The sequence below is a fragment of the Necator americanus genome, chromosome III (assembly GCF_031761385.1).
Source record: "Necator americanus strain Aroian chromosome III, whole genome shotgun sequence".
NCBI classification, from domain to species: Eukaryota; Metazoa; Nematoda; class Chromadorea; order Rhabditida; family Ancylostomatidae; genus Necator; species Necator americanus.
Genome location: NC_087373.1, coordinates 36,833,299 through 36,847,934, shown reverse-complemented (window position 1 = coordinate 36,847,934; position 14,636 = coordinate 36,833,299). Strand labels below are relative to the sequence as shown.

General features: G+C 40.5%; 1 protein-coding gene across 5 annotated transcripts; it reads right to left on the bottom strand.

Annotated features, from left to right (window-relative positions):
• Positions 1 to 343: 343 nt before the first annotated feature.
• Positions 344 to 14,570, bottom strand: RB195_012147 (uncharacterized protein; the record flags this gene model as incomplete). Of its 5 annotated transcripts, none has more annotated exons than XM_064193873.1 (21): positions 344 to 385; positions 447 to 574; positions 636 to 753; positions 913 to 1,014; positions 1,084 to 1,160; positions 2,960 to 3,008; positions 4,843 to 4,944; positions 5,003 to 5,090; positions 5,183 to 5,314; positions 6,671 to 6,814; positions 6,887 to 6,984; positions 9,269 to 9,337; positions 9,419 to 9,502; positions 9,564 to 9,638; positions 9,713 to 9,814; positions 9,871 to 10,025; positions 11,052 to 11,211; positions 11,426 to 11,527; positions 12,775 to 12,822; positions 12,901 to 13,022; positions 14,467 to 14,488. In XM_064193873.1, 21 exons carry the CDS (start codon positions 14,486 to 14,488, stop codon positions 344 to 346), a joined length of 2,019 nt encoding a protein of 672 aa, XP_064051454.1. The 5 variants fall into 5 exon arrangements, with proteins under 5 accessions (XP_064051454.1, XP_064051455.1, XP_064051456.1 ...); XM_064193872.1 differs by having other exon boundaries at positions 9,431 to 9,502; XM_064193870.1 differs by lacking the exon at positions 14,467 to 14,488 and having other exon boundaries at positions 12,901 to 12,942.
• Positions 14,571 to 14,636: the final 66 nt, after the last annotated feature.

Sequence of the window (14,636 nt, the reverse complement as noted above, 5' to 3'; positions counted from 1 at the left end):
ACTGTGGTGCAAGGGCTGTATTTTCTCAACTTGCCAACAAAACTGGATATCTTTGCGTTTTACTAATGGTAGGCCCATTAGTAACGCAAAAATATCCAGCCCAGACTAAGCAAAATCGCTTCAACACTGACTTCACATTTCTGACAATTCCTAAAATTTCCAGGAGAAAGGTATGTTTTTGAATAAACTTTTCTTTGTTCGAATAAATTTTTATTCTCTTTTTCATAAACCATTAAATATGAATGTATTTTATATCTGAGGAAGAAAACAAGCAACAACCATAGTTCTCTTCCTTGTATATGGCTTAATTTATATTTTGAAGAACAATTTGTACAATTTCTCTTTACATGGTCGCAACTTCAGGCCCCTCTGCATCGGGTTGGTTCTAAAAAAGCATGTTTTTTCACTCACATATTGATATTATTATTTATTAACGAGAAAATCACCTTTGATGTTTGTTCCTCGTTCATCTCTTCAACTTCAGAGGGAGTTTCTGGAGGAGCGAAATTTCGTAAATGTTTCGTCGTCATAAGCAAACCACAAAAAGCAAATATAGAAAAAATAGCCGCGATCACTGAAGCGGATCATTCAGTCCACATCCTTTTCGGATTTTTTTCTTCAAAACACCAACTCACAACATGCCATCCATTGCCCTTGGGCCGGTGCTGCAACTCGAGCATACAAAAATTCGTCTAATATTGGTCGATAGGCGTTGAGATTAGCGCATCCGCCAGATTCCTGTTTGACCTGACTCTGAACAGTAATCGATTTGTCATCTGAAGTCATGTTTACTACTTATAACCCTTAAGAACTAATTAATAACTGAAAATCCGCTAGTAGTTACGGTTAGTACGATCTCGTCCTCGATCCGATAAGAGAGGAAGATAGGAGATCTATACATGTCATATTTACCACATATCCTGCATACATCTCAACCAATTCTTTTATGGTACTTTCCAATGCGTCTGTCAACCAATCCACAATTTGACTGTGCCCATTTTGTACGTAAGAGATCTTTGAAAAAAAAAACAAGAATAATATCTCGTGGCTTTCATCCATCCATTAAGAAAACAAAAAATTCACCTTTTGTACCACTTCCTTTGCTTGAACAGCTATTTCACTGATAGCATTTCTGAACTCAATTATAGGTTTTGAAATAGCTGAAGAAATGATTAGTAGCGTATTGTGGCATGAAAAATAAGATTACATAAAGTTTTCAGGATTTTAGTCAACTACGAGGCTACGCATACATGTGAATCAATGTGAATCAAAATAAAATTCTTAAAACATAAAAAAAAGAGTTAGAAAATTAGCAGAATTGGAATCAGTTTTGTCTAGGAGGACAAAAACACAGATCGGGCACATTAGTTGGCCCCGCAACTCATTGTAAAATATAAATCGTATATGTAGATGAAAAGAATATGTTAGGATATCCGTTCGGTTTAATGATGATTCTCTGGGACCCACATTAACAGACGTTGGAGAACCCTCCTCTAACACTTTCGCCTACTTCCGTTTGAGGAACTCTTTCGTTCTGGATTGAAGGCATCACACCAAGAATCTGATGTGGTATGAGTTTACGAAGGACAAACTTTACACGAGGTCGTAGATTGCGGATTCAGGGGTGGTTCCGCTCATCTCTCCCTACTTGTAGAGAGTAAAAAACCGCGTGAATGACTCCATTTTTCACGACGAGTTGGAACACTCCACTTTGGTACACGCGCCGCAACCAACTGCGCAGCGATCGAAAGCCAATGAGTTCCACTCGATTGTCTATTGAAGTGAAACGAATGAATTATCAATAGATTGCTGAGGAGGCTAGAACGTATACATATAGTATCGTTCTAGCGTTCCACGTAGGAACTAAAGCGGTTCCCACTACGCTTTTTTTTAGCAGGATCAGGAAAAGATAAGCGGAACCACCCGTGATGCTGCCTTTAAGCTAATCATCCAAACACTGGTAACCGTTATTCTCTCATAGCGTCCTGGACGAGAACAACGGCGCTACCAATGTCCTGGTGACTAACTTAAAGGCATCACCCCACCAATCTGAGGTGGTACGGATTTCAGGTGGAGTATTCGCATACGGGATAGTAGATTATGGAGAATGTTGCGCTTCCGTCCAATCCTTCCTAATTGCCGCAAAAAAACGACCCGGAAGATGCGGCGCTGCACATGGCTGGCGCGCTCCAATCGAACTCCTTGTAGAAAATAGTTCGCCGGTGCGCTCGAAGCTTTTTCTGGACCGTTTTCTACGGGAGTTAGGAAAAAACGAACGGAATCACCCTCTTCCCCATAAATCTGCGGCCCCGTATACGAATACTCCAGCAGAAATCCGTACCACTCCAGATTCGTGCGGTGATGCCTTTGACCATAAACGAATGAGTTCGTCATGGGCCGTGAGTGAATGTGTGAGAGGAGGGTTCACCAACTTCTATAAATGTGGGGTCACCAAGTCATCCTTTCTGTCAAATATCCTACTTTTACAGGAAATCTGACAGATATGGTGACTTAGTAATCCACTACACTAATGTACAAAAAAACAGACCATGTTTGATCTATAAAGGTTATGAGGTTACGTGCAATTGTAGCAAATTCGCTCCTTTCTTATTCTTCTTTATCGAACATCCGTATTTAGATGTTTTCGAATAAATAAATATATATTCAGAAATTTATACGACTACGGAGTAGAAATATTATACGATTCACAGGAAAAGATATCAAACTATTGCGATGGTTCTGGTGAATAGCTTAGGACACTTAGGACAAACATTAAAAACTTGAATTCAAATTAAAATTCATTAGTTACTATCAATTTTCAATCATATATTATTGAATAATATTATATAATTATGTATATTACTTTATTATTAGTTAAAATTTGAGATTTAGTTTTAAATAGTAGGATTATTACAGAGAGCAATTACAAGAATCTACAAGGGGAATTCAAAGTACTCACCTTTGCGATACGCACTAAAGTCAGTCTTTGACAAAGTATCGTTAATATCCTAAATAATGCCAATGTAGATGTTTCGTATGATTATTAGCATTCCATCTATTAAGCTGAGCTCTGGGTTAGTCTAAATAACTTCCGCTTTGTTTCTCATACATTTCTCTGGATGGGGACAAACAGTTAAAGGCATTACCCCACGAATCTGAGGTGGTGCAGATTTCCGGTGGAGTATTCGTATACGGGATCGTAGATTATGGAGAGAAGGGTGATTACGTCCATTTATTCCTAATTGCCGTAAAAAAACGGCCCGGAAGATGCGGCGCCGTACAAAGCTGGCGCGCTCCAGTCGAACTCCCTGTAGAAAATAGTGCGCCAGAACGCCTGAAGCCGTATCTTCCGGGCCGTTTTTTACAGCAATTAGGAAGAAATGGACGGAATCACCCTCCTCTCCATAATCTACTATCCCTCATAAGAATACTCCACCGGAAATCCGTACCATACCAGATTCTCGGGGTGATGCCTTTAACTATGACGTATTGAACTTCTTTGCTAACTCTCTCGTTGTTTGACGTGAATTTCATTTCAATATTAATTTCAAAATGTCGTCATCGTAGTCAGGAGGCCGACCATCCTTTGATGGGTTACCAATCATTCAACATAGACACTATATATCATTTGAACCGTCACCGCAGGACTAAAGGGTGCGCTATAAATATGGTTATACTAAAGGTGGATTATTTACTCAAAATTAATCACGAAACAGCAAAACTTTCATTAATTATCTAAGTCCTATCCTTAGGTCGCTGGTTCCTTATTCTCATTCTACTCTTTTCTCGTTGCTGGATTTTCTATTGTTTATTTGTATTCATTCCTTGCCTCTTACTCTTTGCACGCCTTTGAGCGGAATAAATAAACAAGCAAATGAATAATAAATAAATAAATAACAAGAAAAATTGGTTGTTATTCAATATGGCCTCCCTTCGCATGAATAACTGTCTTCAGACGCTTAGAATGGGGTTGCTCGTTGCGTAAAACGGTGTTCGGGACGTGAATGGTGTTGGTTGCAAATTATGCGTTATATGTTGTTGAGATTATACGATGTAGAAGTTGAAAAATATTTGATAAGCTGAGAAAAGACTTCTTTGTCGACTTTTCTTATACATATACGATCTAGAATCCATTCCCCTGGATAGCTTCTACTTGAAATATTTCCATAAACAGAAGAAGTGGCAAAGAAAATTGGAAGGATGAGAAGATTTGTTTGAAGAAAAAATCACGCACGGAAAAGTAACGATGTTTATGGCGCACCCTGTATTACCTCTTGTAAATTCCCAACGCATCACATGGTGTAAGTGTATTTTGTTTTGATTTTCCATTTTCAAGATGAAAAAAGAAAAAAATCAATGTGCACGACGCTTGACTGTTGCCCAAACATTAACCGATGTTATGACTGCATAGCGATTAAAAAATCGTTTGTTTGGGTAACCTTGTATTGCATACGTAAATAATAACAATAGCTATGATGTATCTCAGCGGAAATTATTTATAACTCAACCTAATATTTCACAAATATAGTCGGGTCAAAACGACATGACACACGAGTGTAGTTGCGGTGCCTTTGCGTACGCGTTCGAAACGGCACGGTGGATGCAGCAGTTGGAAGCGAGTTGGGACCGTTGGGACCGTCGCAAACTGCAGTGACGGATGGTGCCAGCAAGGGTTTCACCGCGCTCCTGGCCACTACGCTCCACCGAAGCGCTTCGAAAGAAGCCGCGTACGCAATTGCGTACGTGCTTCATCTCGTTTTGACCATACTATACCACCAACACGTAGAGAAGCAAGATGAAGATCTCTATTTACAAATTTCATCAAATTTGATTCAAATTTACTTGTGAAGCGGTGAATATATTTGCAAAAACGCTCTTGTGCTCTTCCAAATTCTTCAAAAATATTTGGTTAAAGTCGCTTTCTTGAATTGAACTTTTTAGAATCTGAACTATTACTGCTGTTAGAGATTTCGTATATAAACCGCACCAAAATCACACTAACCATACGCAACCTTTGAGGAGTAAGCAACTCATCTAATCCGACTGCACTGTACAGTTTTTCACCTTTTTCACATCTTGCAAAAACATCCCTAAAATATTTAATCGAAGAATCGACATAAGCAAAAAACAATTTGAACGTATAAACCACAAAAGGCCTGAATTTGACTAATATGTTTCGTACATTAATTTGATGTCCACAGTGTTTTCTGAGCTATTTGTCCTCATAGAAAGAATAGATTTTTCAAACACGTTCAAATCAGCGAATAGTCCTTTTGCCGAAACCATGACTCCGAAACCAAAGAATAGGCCAAGGCTGAAATTATTCTTTTCTGATATAACTAATGAAATGTTGATTCTTAGATCCATAAAGTTGGTAAGAAAAATTTGATCATATATGGAGTGCTCATATAGGGTGGTTCATATGAAATATGACAGACAATAAAAAATTAAGGGATGCAGTGATTTGTTGGGCCAAAAATAACGCTGAGGACATTGACCGGACCTTTCAGCAAGATTGAGCGCCAGCTCACAGTGCAAAGAAGACACTGGAGTAGTATGAGACCAATCTTTCGGATTTTAGGCGAAGGATGTTTGGCCCTGACCCCAACCGTTTGGATTTTGCTGATTGGTCGGTCTTGGAGCAAAAATCCTGCTCTTTTAGGCAGAGGTCACTGAATTTGCTGAAATGAGCGCTGGAAAAGGCATGGAGTATGGGAGATCGCGCGCATTCTCAAGAATTTCCGGAAGAGGATGTATGCTTGTTTGAAACTAGCGGCGCTCGTTTTGAATGTAATGCGATGAGATTTTATGCAGAATTTAATAACTATCGAATGAAAAATTCTTATTTCCACTGATTGAGGCTAAGTTCGGGTAGATATTTGCATCACACTTCATGTGGATCACTCTGTAGTCAGGCTAAAGAATCCCAACCTTGCCCACGGCAAAAGATTCGCCTAGTGCAGACTCTCGACGACGGAGTTCAGAAATTCAGTCTCGACTACACTTCCATATTATTCATATGTGGAAGGGTGTAGCGCAGTCGGTTAGAGGTTCGCAGTAACCGCACGGTAGAGTGGTTGAAACCGCCCTAATGCCATCCAAGCCTTTCATCCCTCCAAGGTCGATAAATTGGTGGTACCAGGCTTGTGCAGGAGGATAAAAACACGGACTCGACCATCGCCTGTCCCGCAACTCATTGTATAGGCCAGTTATACGTTCCAAAACCTCAACGATTACGAACTGCAGAAAAACCAATGGGCGCATCCGAAGTGGATTTTTACGTAGGTGTCGTTATCCTTTATCCTTTTTATGCTTTCATATATGTAGTACCGAATAAATCATTGGACAGATTCCAAGATTTTCTGAGGAATTTGCGTTTGGGACCGCGCTGCGCAGTAAAATCTGCACCAAGTATCTGCAACCGAGTGGTTGCGGTGCGCCTTTCAATTGGAGTAAGACGGAGAGAAGAGGGGTGGGTGGTACCAGCGCAGAAAGGTGCGTTGCACCAGACGCGTCGTGGGGCACCCGGTTGAAGATATTATCATTGATAGTGGGTGTTTAGGTGCGAAATTGAGGCGATAGTTCTTGTCCCTTCAAATTTTTGAAACCTGCGATAAAATAGCTAAAGATACGTGAATCTGAAATAATGATACGCAGCATATGAACTCACGAAAACATGATGAAAAGAATAGCGCCAAAGATAATTGTTATATAGGCGAAAGCGCCAATCAGTTCCGCTGAAGTTCTAGATAATTTCCCACGACTCGGCATTTTTTCATCGAAAGTTAGTCCATTCTTATGATTGGCGTATATTCTGTAAATTTCTGTGATTGTATAACGTAATTAGTTTTCCTGTAGTATGTGCATAAGATTCAGACTAACAGACCTCATGATAAGAGCAACAATAGCGTACGTACACATCGCAACAATCATTATCGGAAACCAAATTCCCAGGAGAAGATAGGAGGCCGAAGATGCGACACCCTTAATTGAATTGATCAGTATCAGATGCGTTTTGTTTTTAAAAAATATAATTGCAATTGAAGTGTAGAAACATTGGACACATATGAGATGAATGTTGCAAATACGGACGAAATGGGAGAATATAAGCGCGACGACGCTCAATATTCTGTATTCGTGCTAAAAATGGCGCGACGAGATGCATGGAACCGCTCAGCCTTTTAAAACTCATTTATAGTCGACCGCTCCCGGCACGTCCGCGTCTACGAGCGAACAGCCGACGACCAGTTAGGTCCCCTCACCAGGCTATTCAAGTAAAACCAGTGAATGGGCTGCTGAAAGGACTGGAACGTGCACAAGAGTGCGTGCTCGAACGCACCTCGTAGGAACTAAAGCCGTTCTCGCGTCGTTTTTTTTACGACGACTAGGGTGAGATGAGCGGAATCACGTTGAGTTCTGCAACGTACTATCCGAACTCTACGCTTTTGCGGCGGGTTCCGCACCACGTCAAAATCGTGATACTTTGTCATTAATATTGCGTGAAACCCAACTGCTTACGGCTCTGAATCAACGGTTGTCGTCGAAATGCATTACGTGTACGCCCTAACTTATTTTGGTTTCCTTAGCAAATGCGATTTCTCTAATCTGCTAATCCACTAATCTCTGATCAGTGACGTAAGGCAGAGCTTCGTATCTCTTCCTTTATTCCTCTTCCTTTGAACCGGGATACCCCCTAGCATCACTCTCTCATTTGCGCGTTCAATGACGGTCACCGCGTTTTCTTCCTGCTTGCAAAGTCCCCGGTTTTTGAGGAATAGGTCGAAGCAGGAGGTACGGTGGTGTTGTAGAGGTGAGCACGGAGCCGAATGTTCCTAGTCTTCTTCACTACATCCTCGATGCTCTTATAAAGGTTAAAGGATAAGATGTTTGGCGTTAATCCGCTTGGAATGCGCCACCACGTTCACTCCGGATCAGAATCAGAATCGTTTCAAGTTACGAACGTGTAACTGGAATATACAATGACTTGCTAGCCAACGTCTTAAAGGCATCATCCCACAAATCCGGGGTGGCGCGGATTTTAGGTGGGTTATGCCTATAGGGGGTCGTAGATTGTGGGGAATAGGATGATTCCGTCTATTTCTTCATAATTGCCGTGAAAATGGAAGATGCGGCGCGTGCACAAGGCTGGCCTGCTCCAATACGATTCGTTGTGGAAAATACCGCCTCGGAACGCTCGAAGCATCTTCCGGGCCGTTTTTTATGGCGATTGGGAAGAAATGAACGAAATCAGGCACAACACACCTGAAACTCGCACCACCCCAGATTCGTGCGATAATGCCTTTGAGTCAGTGTTTTATCCTCCCAGCCAAGTCTGGCACCAATTTATTGACCCCGGAGGGATGAAAGCTGAACACAAGGACGAATTTGGACCTCAGATCGATCGTGGAGGTAGCGAAACCGCTTACTGACTGCGCTACACCCGCCCCATATTATACTTGCACTTATATTTCCTACAAATTCAACTCTAGATACACTAATCGTGTGATTATGTATAGATAATCGAATCTTCAAAACTCCAAGAAGTTGGTAGGGGATGATTCAGTAGAGTATAAGTGGCTACAATCACCATACAATAAACACCCCAAACATTTTCTTAAAGGTTTCAGGAAACATCAGATTTCCGGCCGCATACAAAGCACCTGAGGAGTCGCTCTGATATTATTTAAGGGTAACGCAGGGGCAAGATGGTACAATGCGCATATACACGCGAAAACATTTTGCTGATTGTTCTTCATAAAACATATGCGCTTCATTTTGCAGCTGATAAGACACGGCGAACATGCCATAGGTCAGTCACTCCCTCTATCAGTATTTCTCATAGTTCACTCACTCTCTCTATCAGTATTTCTCATGTAACGAGAAGAGATTTGGGTGATACCGGATTTGGGTGATGCAGAGACGATGCAGCAAATTATGTTAAACCCATTATAAAGATATGGAGAAAGAAAAGCAACAAAAAACGTTGATATTTTATTGCTAGCTGATTATCAATGGTCAGTAAGGGGTAAGTTTGCGAACATGGGGGTATAGCTCAGTGGCAGAGCATTCGACTGCAGATCGAGAGGTCCCCGGTTCAAATCCGGGTGCCCCCTCTAGTTTTGCGTTCTGCGTTTCGAAATCCGATTTACTTCGAACAGAGCCAGGTACATGGACGACTGCTATCATCCGTCAAATTTTACTCGATTCTTTTAAAGAAAAATCCACAATTTTCTGGAGATCTAAAAATACATAAAGATATGCAACTTACAGATCCTATAAGGTACAGTTTCACCTTCTCTTCCACATCCTTCACATTTCTTACGAGCTCTTGCAAAACCTTAAAAATAGAGATGTTATAAACCAATCTAAGAAAACATTTTCACAGCAAAATGTCTGCAATGAAATTGATACACCTTACTTCCTTACATACTTGAAGAAAGTTCTGGAACACTTCCAACATTTTTCGGTTTATCTTTTGAAAGTGCGTTGGTAGAGTCTTCGCCTAAATCCAGAATTCTACGCTATGGAATAGAAATTATATTCTTTCGTGGTATAGTACAAACCTCTGCTTCAAAAACCCTCATTTTTCCAACAGCTTCAAGCTCTGTTATATAGATTTTCTCCAGGAACTCAGTTGACTACGATTGAAAAATGTATAGTTGATGCAAAATGATAATACTATCACTTAATTAGAAGTCATACAAACACATACCACTTTTTTCATTACAGTAACAACATTTTGAATACTAATCTCTCCAGCTGATTTTTGTAAACCTAACGCGTCTTGTTTTAGTTTGCCAATTGCATTAAAAACCTGATCGAATTAATAAAGATTCAAGGTAGGTTGATCTCCAATTTCAGGACTCTCACCTCAGAACCTCTAATAGTCATAAAATTCCGAAGTGCATTATCGGTAATATGATTGGACGAATTGTCTAGCCTCTTCTCTATTTGAGGTACTAAACTTTTCAAATCCATATAACAAATCACGTTTCTGGCATGTATTTGAAGTGGAGCGCTCACGCCTATAAACGAATTTATATGGAATCGAGATAACGAATATCTCACATGAATCACAGCTCCTAGAAAATGTGACAAATACATATTATCTATGTCATCAGATTTTTCAAATTCCAGTACCAGTCTACGCGATCATACAGTACCACACTAGACATCTGACTAGTTATAAAATCAAGAAACACATGCACAACAACGAACAGTCGTTATCAAACGTGATCAACAAGGCTGATGAAGCTCTTCTGCTACAAAAGCAAGCACTGATCCCTTGCTATGCTATGCCACCCATCGACTAATGCATTTTCGCTGCATTTGCTGGCTCCCATCGGAGCAAAACTGTTCGCTGAACGCTAAAGACGCGTAGCGGCAGCTAAGCTGAAAACGTTTGACAACGACTGTATGCACTGAGACTTCGTATTCCGATGCTCAATAAAATCCCTCTAAATATATGGAATCAGAGTCACCCTTAAAGGCATCACTCCACGAATCTGAGGTGGTACGGATTTCAGGTGGAGTATTCGTATACGGGATGGGAGACTATGGAGAGGGGGGTGATTCCGTCCATTCCTTCCTAATTGCCGTAAAAAACGGTCCGGAAGGTGCGGCGCCGCACAAGGCTGCCGCGCTCCAGTCGAACTCTGTTGAAAATAGTGCGCCAGAACGCCTGAAGCCGTATCTTCCGGGCCGTTTTTTACGGCAATTAGGAAAAAATGGATGGAATCACCCCCTTTCCATAGTCTCCCATCCCGTATACAAATACTCCACCTGAAATCTGCACCACCTCAGATTCGTGGGGTGATGCCTTTAAAAGCACTGTTTTAAAAAAAAGTGACGTAACGCTATTTGGTAATTTGCTTAGTTGCTCATATGTAAGTATGTCCACATTTCCATTTCAGGTTGTTCATAAGGAAAATTATCGACCTCGACACTCAGACAGAGAATATTTTGCATTTTTGATATTGTATTAGATTTATACTATGTTATTGTGTTAATCTATGAAGGGAGTAAACATTATTGCCAAAAAAAAAACTCACTAAAAATGTCCCGATTAAGATTTTTCGGCAACTGATCTGCTCCCTGTCGTGACAACTGCGAATTTCGTAACAATAATATTGCTGCGAAAACCATAACTCCAATCGAGATTAAGAGCAATACAAGTGCTATTATAATCCCCAATATCCCAGACTTGTACTGCTGAAAGCGTGGCTAATATTAAGACCGGAAGAAGGAAAATAAACGAGTTAAGAAAAATGATCAAGTACTAAAAAACCAATTCCTGGACTCTAAATATCGCTAGGTTTGTTACAAACGAAGGGGTTCCCGTCGACGGAAATGAACCCTGAGAGTCCTGCACCTTCTTTAGCAGGAGTAAGTAAGTATGGAAGGAAGGATGGAAAGAAAAAAAAACCTTTGGTGGCGAGAAGCACCGCTTTATAAGGATAATAACGGCAACAATTATGAAAATACACGCCATGAAAATACCGAAACCGAATAAAGCAGCGAAATACATCTAAAAAAATTTTATTAAGGAAAGTTTTAGAACGAAAACCACTATGTACCTAATACTTGTCACCATAAGAAATTTTCTTTAGAAATTTTATAAAAAAGTAAGTTAGAGAAAACACTGAACAAAATTTATTATTGCATTTTATAAAAAGCTGAAAATCGGAGATTTACAGGAATACGCTTCTTTGAGGAAGAGACAGGAACACAGTACGCAAGGTGGAGAGGTCAAAAGTGGACGTGATCTTCCTCACCCCCTACTCGATCAGTCCTAAGATCGCCCAAGCAGGCCATTCTTGCCGTTGTCACGCTTCTCAACAGTGGCTGGCGCTTTTTTTTCCGAATCTTATATTCATTTCTCTTTTAACATCGCACTCTCGTTTCTTAATTCTTGGATTTTTTGATCACAAGCTTTCGAGCCGTTTCTCTCGTGTATCCTGACCCAATATATCGTCGTCATGTCTTTGAGACTCGGAGAACCTTCCTTCATCGTTCCTTACCGTTCTGTATCAATGCCTTATTTTCTCTTAATTTATTCATGTTCTTTACATAATTCGTTTCAGGAGATTATTTCGGTTCATTGTTCCCTCCCCCTCCTCGCCCTCCTCCCCTTCCCCGCTCATTTTCCCCCTTCATAGTAGTCCGCTATGGACTTGTCGTCTGATAATCATTCTTTTTTGCCCACTGAATACCGCAATGACGGATTCGTTACGTTTGCTGTAGGTCATCGCAAAAAGGCAGCGGTAAGACTAGAATGAAATGCTGGTATATACACTCAAAAGCGCGAATCACTACCGTGGGATTTGGTAAAGCGACTTCTTTTCACGTTTTCCGTTTTATAATTCAGTTTTCACGGGTCATGACAAAGAAAGGTTTTCTTGTATCAGTTTTACTATTCTATAATAGAAACTGAAGGTATTTCTGCATCTATCACGAAAATACGCAAACATTTTCGTTAATGGTAGGTTCTCGAAATGATCCCAACGTTGAGGAACAACGAAAATTGGAAAAAAAAATGAAAATTTGAACCAGTGACATAGTTTCAGGGAAGATTGGTACAAAGCCTCTACTGTTTCACAAACAATTGAAATATCTTCCTCCCTCTATTCTCCAAAAAAAATTTTCTTTTGAAGTAGCATGTCTCAACGATTCTAGGACATGCAGGTTCGCGCACTTCATCGAGTTCTTATTTCCGTCAAAATTCTTAGACCTGCTTTATAGCAAATGAATAAAATTAAACTATTTAAAACGTACCTGAGAGAATGCCATACGTCCCGGCTTATTACCATCGTTAATCATTTTCTGAATTCTCGTCACTTTGATGATGTCGTAAATAAATAACACATGAATTATCTGTTTGTTTAATAAGAATTCACTTACGCGATAGTGTTCTGGCGGTATGTCGCCAACTATTAATCCCATAAGCTCGGCCGCATGGGAATTATACAAATAAGTGTTATACACTTCAGACTGCTCATAGCCTTCTACCTTCTCATTGCAGACTGGAAAGATTCAGGGTGCTTTGGCAATTCACTTAAATTTCGCTATTTTAAGCGAGGTATGCGCCCCAGTACACATGTTTCTCCGGAGATGCCGTTTGATTTAGAAAGGACAAAGCGCGAAGGAAGAGTGTATCAAGAAGCGGAGGTGCGTAAACAAACGTGTTGCAGTCATTCGAATAGAAATCTATGTAGCTATCTACAATTATGTATTTCCATCGCAGCAATACTTTCATGTCTGTATGCTTGTAAAGTGTCTAGCCCCCTACCACCGTAAACAAGTTACAGGGTTCCAATCTTGCAAAAATTCATAGCGACGAAACAAACCGCGACGCATCTGCATCTAAAACGCAGACAGCCAAGCCAGTTCTTTCAGTCACATCACATCTGTCTCTCTCTTCTCTCTAACTAGTGCTAAGACATATCAAAATCGATAAAAACGAATAAATACGCTACCGAAAATATCGTATCAGCCTGGTGTGTCAAACTCTGTGGCGGGTCAGCGCCTGATGCCGCAGAAGGACGAGTTAGCGTCGCGTGGCGTCGTGTGGTTTTCTGTATGGTTTTGTACGCTTGTCACAACAATACCACTACACTGGATTTCATTACTCAGCGTGCATATTTGCCGTGAAGTCGATAGAACAGAAGATCTATGAAAAGGACATATGCGTCGAAACACAAGACCATAAATATTGATCTTTCATAGCGATGATATGTATTCATAATATGTAATACTCATAATATCATGGAATATCGTCGCAGGAAATTCTCATATTCAAAAAAGCAGAAGACGTGAGTTTCGTAGCTCCGAGTATGTTCGAATGTTCGCGATTGTTAGCAGCTACTACATTACAACATCATCGATATTAAGCAGAGAGCACTCAGGAATGTGATTTCACACACTTATCAGTAGTGATATGAAGGAACGTTCTTACAATCCGATAGGTGTCTTGTTAAACCTCGCGAAGAAAAAATAAGTTTCCACTGGCGGTAAGAATAGCGTTCGCACCATTCTTCTGCAGAAGCATTTAGTTAGTACTACCTAGCTTCCAGCTACCTCGAGGAGACGAATCTCACAATTACCAAGACCCTATCGAACGCAAAGTTCCTCTATATCCGAGGCATTCGAGCATAACTTCCCACATGAAGATGTACATACTTACGTAGGCGCTGCCGTTAGCGATTCTGCTACTATAAACACCGCGATGTTAGATTTGGTTTCATCAGTGATGTTCAGCTCGTACATGTCTGTGTGAGGAACAAAAACGTCTACAGTGGTCCACATCTTACGTCACAGATGCAAGGGCAGACGGTGGCGATCGTAACAATAGCCGACAGAAATAATAGCCCATTTCATCAACTTGTACCAAAAATAAGGTTACAACGGCATCCAACGACAGCGCAACTCTGAATAATGCTTTAAGATCCAAATTTTTCTTTGACATACCGGCCTCACTGCGTTCGACCATCTCCTGAGTTACTAGCTGATGAATGAGAAATATCACAATGAACTATTCCCAGAGCTTCCATTATATATTCATGACATTTCATCCTTAACCTCATGGGAAACATAATATCATTATTATTTAAACAGCTTACTAAAAGTCAGAGTACTAT